Raw genomic sequence first — 5,472 nt, forward strand, 5'->3', positions numbered from 1 at the left:
TACAGTTCATCATTGTTCATCAGGTTCTCTTCTGAAATATCCCACCGCATGTAAATGGTAATGAAAAGGCTTTCTTTAGAAATGGGGCTCACTAATCTGACATTGCTATCTGTAAGTTATAAATCTCACCAGCTTTGCTGAAATTGTATCAAGTACCACTTTGGTAATTACTTGCAAGAAGGATCAATAAAAATCTACTTAATAGGAATACACAACTTGTCTCAAAGCAGGCAGGTGGAATTCTAGCTTTGGTCAACACTGGATACAGCTTCTTGCAAAGCCGGGTTTCCTTTCACGCTTGCTAAATGAAATATGTTCAAGGACCTTCCTGCAGCATCTCAGGAAGCTTTCTGATAGTACAAGGGGAGAGGATTTTTTTTTTTTTTAAATGAAGGCATTAAGAGGCCCTATGCCTCTGTCACTTTACCCATCAAAGTCTACCAAAGTTCAACAGCCCTGCAATTAGCTTTCTTGGAATTATTTTGAATACAACTTCACTTTAAGAGTTAAAACAACTCTGCCCTGAATATCAACAAAAAATAAACTTTAAACACTTATTAATAACTCCATTTTCTGATTAATGATGAATTAAAGCTGCAAAACAGTTTGAAACATGATGTCAAAATAAAAAAAAATAAAACAGAGTGATTTTCTGTAATTCCTTTTAAGAAAACAAAGCCCCCCTCCCTTACATTCTCAGACAGTGTAAGTTGGCAGAATTACACTGGTTTAAATCAGCTTAAGTTCTGACATATATACCTCAGTGGAATTAATCCTAATTTCCACCAGTGAAAATTAAACCAAATTCACTTTGTCTTTAACAAAGCAATGGGTGATAAGCAAGTCTCTTTTCTGTCGGATTCTGCTTGAGAAAGGAAATTCCTTCTGGTGTTCAATGACGTTCGTGACAGTTTAGAAAACAAAGCTAGAATTTCATGAATTTCAGCATAGTGAAAACCAGTATCGAGAACTGTAATTTATGCTATAACCTCAGCAAAGTTCTTTGGGTACCGACAGAGTACCAGCTGGTGAATCAGTAACCCTTTCTGAGAACTGCTCGGGAAGCAAACAAGGAGGCAGGCGGTTGGTTTTCAGTGACATGAGGCTGCTGAATACACTGTGACTCAGACTTTGTTACCGTGAATAAATAACATCACATTGTCCAGAAGTGGAGATTAATTTGCTGGGCCTCCAGTAGATGATATTTATTTTCTTGCACATTATACTGAGATCTCAGGACAGGCAAAGGGTCGGGGGCTGAAAGAATGTAATCAATGCTGAATTTAATTTCAGAATCCGATTTTGCTAAGGAGGAGTTGCTCAGGCTCTGCCTGTTGGTCATGCTGTTTGGAGCAAACCCATGAGGCTCCAGTAGTCTTGGTCCTGATTCAATTCTTTCGTGTTTACTTACAGAAGAGGAAATGTTGTTTAAAGCAGAGTCCACAGAAGACATATCAGGGGATAAAGGACTTTTCCCTCTGCTTGGTCTCTGCTCTTTATGTTCCCTTTTCACATTCCTCCTCCTCCGTCTTCGCCTGTAATTGCCATTTTCGAAGAGATCCAGCATGGATTCGCATCCTGTGGCAAAGCTCCAATAGTTTCCTTTCCCCTTCTCATTCCCTTCTGTTCTGGGAACCTGTATTTATTTAAAGGCAGTTCAGTATTTGTATGTGTTACAGATGCTGCTGTTGAACATCTGCATTCATTTACATTCAAGAATTGTGTAAACACATATGACAAGACTTTTAAGCCCATTCCCTGTCATTATACGAAGAGGATGTAAACTGCATCCTCTTCAATTTGGTATCTATTAGCACGCATCAGACAAGTACACACTCTTTATCTCTAGAATTGACAACTCAGAGAGATTTTAAGTGATGCGCAGCTCAGCTGTTTGTTTCCCTTCTTTCCTAGTGATGAGATTATTCCTGCATATATTTTTTTTTAGCCTTGCACAGTGTAAACATACAGTTACTGATCTTACCTTTACAAAACAACTGTTAAGCGACAAGTTATGTCGGATGGAGTTCTGCCAGGCTCTTTGATTTGATCTGTAGTAAGGAAATTTCTTCATTATAAAGTCATAAATGCCAGAGAGGGTGACTTTATTTGACGGACTTTGCTGGATGGCCATTGCAATTAAGGCAATGTAGCTGAAAAAAGGAAAACTTGCTGTTACACCATCACCTCACTCACATACTCAGTTTTCAGGACCACATGGGTACATGGGTGCTTATATCCCACTTCTAAAAGCTCTCCTGGTGAATCTATGCCCAGACCCATGACGTCCCAGGGATAAGCCCCGAACGTGGTCCTGCCTGTCTGCCCCGAGCCCCCGGGGCGATACGCAGGCGTTACTCCCAGGCAATTGAGTCCCGACCCAGCTGTTTGCCCTGGCTCTCAGCAGAGAGTGCTTAGATGCAGGAGGGTTACAGAAAGATCATCCATCTCTCCAACCCCATTAGGAAAGTTTCCCTGAGCTGGAAGGCTGCAGTGAGACAGACCAGGCTCAGAGACACTGTCACTGGAGATCTTGCCTTCTCGTAGGAAGGACCTGAGCTGCCCCTGCGAACATCTACGCTACGCATCTTCCCACTGCGCTGGGGAGCATCTGCACCCCCTTCACCCACTGGAACATCACACACTTAATTCCCCTTCTCCCAGGGCTCCAGGAGGTCGGAGGAGACCATCTGAGGTCTGGTGGCTCAATGGTGTGCCAGAGTTGCTGCGATCCCGCACAGGAGGAAACAAATCATGAACACTTCAAACACGGAGACGGGGGAAATCTGCCTGCTGCGGTGCTTGTGCCATGTCCAGACCCCTGCACACATCTGGGGAGAGGTCCCAGGCTCCCCTGAAAGCTGTGATCCCACCATCCCAGAGCTCAGAAACCTCCCCAGAGAGGGGGAGACTTGGAAAAACTTCATCTTACCTGTATGCTGGTCTGGTGAATTTTTTCTCTTCATCAGAACTACAGGTAGGATAATCATCCCCGTCGTAATTAAAGCAGTTATAGGGGTACTGCGTGTTGTCAAACATCGTCCTGCTCCTTGCTCAGCTCCTGTGGAGTGAGAGAGATGGAGTGATGTTTCTCGGAGCTTGGACTCCCTCCTCCCCTCTTCCCTCCCCTCTGCCTGTCTCGTTCCCTCTCTCCCCCCTCCTCACACTCCCTCTCCTCCGTGCACACATACTCTCTGTGATGGGGTGGGGATTGTTTTTGCAATTCTCCTGTCCCAGACAGCCCGCCTGTTAGGATTTTTTTTTTTTTTTGGGGGGGGATCGTTGTGTGTATTGCTGTTGCCTCCAATGGAGTGATGACTGATGGAGCTGGTGAATGGGGGTGAACCTTTGAACCGGGGTGTGCAATGCCAGTAGCTCCGCTCCGCTCGCTGGGTGGTCCGGGCTGGAGAGGGGCCAGCACTCACCCCGCCACATCCACAACGTGACAAAAGCAAACAGCACGATGTTAATAAATCACGCTTCAAGGTCTCTACTTGGAAATTAAACTTTGAGAACAGAGTGCAGCTCTCCCCAGCCCCCGAATCCTGCCCCTTTGTATTTTTCTCTCCCCAGTGAAGCGGGGTGGCTTTCTTATTTATTTATTTTTAGAAACCCAACATACAATAAACAGACGTTCCAGGCAGTAATGCACACTTTTCCTGATCTGCAATCTATAATACAGTATAATAGACATAAATTATATTTCCATGACTAAAGGAAAATGTGTATGTTCAAAGAAAGTAGAACAGAGGGATATGAGGGACTACTGTCAAGCAGGAAAGTAAAAGGAAAATAGCTGTAGGCAGGAGAGCTGCCTGTGTGGGCTTTGATCTGAAGGATGAATTAGACTAATAGCTCTGTGTGTTGGCATCCAATACTGTAACAATTTAATAGTTTTTCAATGCTTTGGAGTGTTTTCCAACAAGTGATGTAAACCAAAGGCATCACACACCATTTCAGGGGTGACTAAAAAGGTGTATGCCACATGATAATAAAATTATTTGAAGACAGCTCTGTCCCAGGAACTAGCCCCAGGAGGAAATGGGTATTGGAAAAGAGAAAGCAAATTGGTGTGCAGAGAATTACTTGGGTGGAAATATAAAAGCAGAAACACTAGCAATGCAACTTTTGTTTTCTAGAGTACCTTTTGTACAAAGTATGTCCCCAAACACCTTTTGGAGTTAAGCATACAATTAGGGGAAAATTCATCCGAGTGATAGAGAGCCCTTTAAAGTGATGCTTGAGTGGCTCCTAGAGTTTTGACAAAGCTTTTCCTGTGGAATATGTCAATACATTATAGGGGGAAATACAAGGGGTGTTTTCTTGGATATATGAAGCCAGAGCAGATACCCAAAATAAAAAATTACGTCCACTCTAAAATATATCAGTAGCCATATGCATGAGGCACCCACTGCAGGTGGTTCTTAATACAAAGGGTCAACGTCCTGCTTTTGGCTGGGACAGAGTTAACTTTCTTCATAGCAGCCGGTATGAGGCTATGTTTTGGATTTGTGCTGAGAAGAGGCTGATAACATACTGATGTTTATAGTTGTTGCCAAGCAATGTTTAATTAAGACAAGGACTTTTCAACTTCTCGTGCTTTGCTGGTGTGCAGGTGCACAAGCAGCTGGGAGGGAGCACAGCCAGAGCACAGCCCACGATTACTGGCTTAGCATTCGACCTTAGGTTCAGGACTGAAGCCGAAATTGGCCAATGGTATATTTCATATCATGCATGTTATGCTCAGTACACAGATGCGGATCTCTCCAGAAGTGCTCTCTCTCTCGGACACTTGGGCTCTTCTCTTTTTTTCTGGGATTGTGGTTTCAGGAGTCTCTCTGCTCTGAGATTGTTAGCTGGGAATGGGCTGAGCCTTGGTCATTAAGCGGTGAGCAGTTGCACTGTGTATCACTTATTTGTATATTTGTATATTTGTATATTATTACTACTACTATTATCATGATTATTATCATTATTCTCATTATTATTTTCAATGTTATTGTAGTTTAGTTTTTAAATTGTTCTTATCTCAAACCACGAGTCTCTTTTCCTTTTACCCCTTTAATTCTCTTCCCCATCCCTGGGAGTGGGGAGGGTGAGTGAGTGGCTGTATGGTGTTTGCTGCCAATTGGGTGAAACCCATGACAGTTGACTACTGCTACCTAAGGCATCAGCAGTGCTTTACTAATGAGTAAGAGAGAGCAGATTCAGTGGTGCAGAATGAAATAGATAATGTCTGGTATTCATTCATACTCTGTCCAACTGGACTGAGAATTTTTCAAGTAAAGAAGAAGCTGGGCCACAGACTTGGGAAGATTTTCCCTTACTAAAAAACATGATCCTTGAGACACAAGTAAATGTCCACTTTGATTGTTAGCAGTGGTTCTTCTCTTTGGAGGTGTTATATCTCACTGAAATTCCAGTAAGTCAAATAGTCTTGCTTCTGATTTATATTTTTATGTATATATATAT

General features: G+C 42.9%; 1 protein-coding gene across 1 annotated transcript; it reads right to left on the reverse strand.

Moving 5' to 3' along the window:
- Window positions 1–1,153: 1,153 nt before the first annotated feature.
- On the reverse strand, window positions 1,154–3,039 carry LOC104461594 (forkhead box protein I1c). The gene is made up of 3 exons (XM_010073233.1): window positions 2,933–3,039; window positions 1,985–2,153; window positions 1,154–1,636 (listed from the first exon to the last, which is right to left on the reverse strand). Exons 1-3 carry the CDS (start codon window positions 3,037–3,039, stop codon window positions 1,154–1,156), a joined length of 759 nt encoding a protein of 252 aa, XP_010071535.1.
- Window positions 3,040–5,472: the final 2,433 nt, after the last annotated feature.

Source organism: Pterocles gutturalis, unplaced genomic scaffold, assembly GCF_000699245.1.
Source record: "Pterocles gutturalis isolate BGI_N339 unplaced genomic scaffold, ASM69924v1 scaffold7242, whole genome shotgun sequence".
Taxonomy (NCBI): domain Eukaryota; kingdom Metazoa; phylum Chordata; class Aves; order Pterocliformes; family Pteroclidae; genus Pterocles; species Pterocles gutturalis.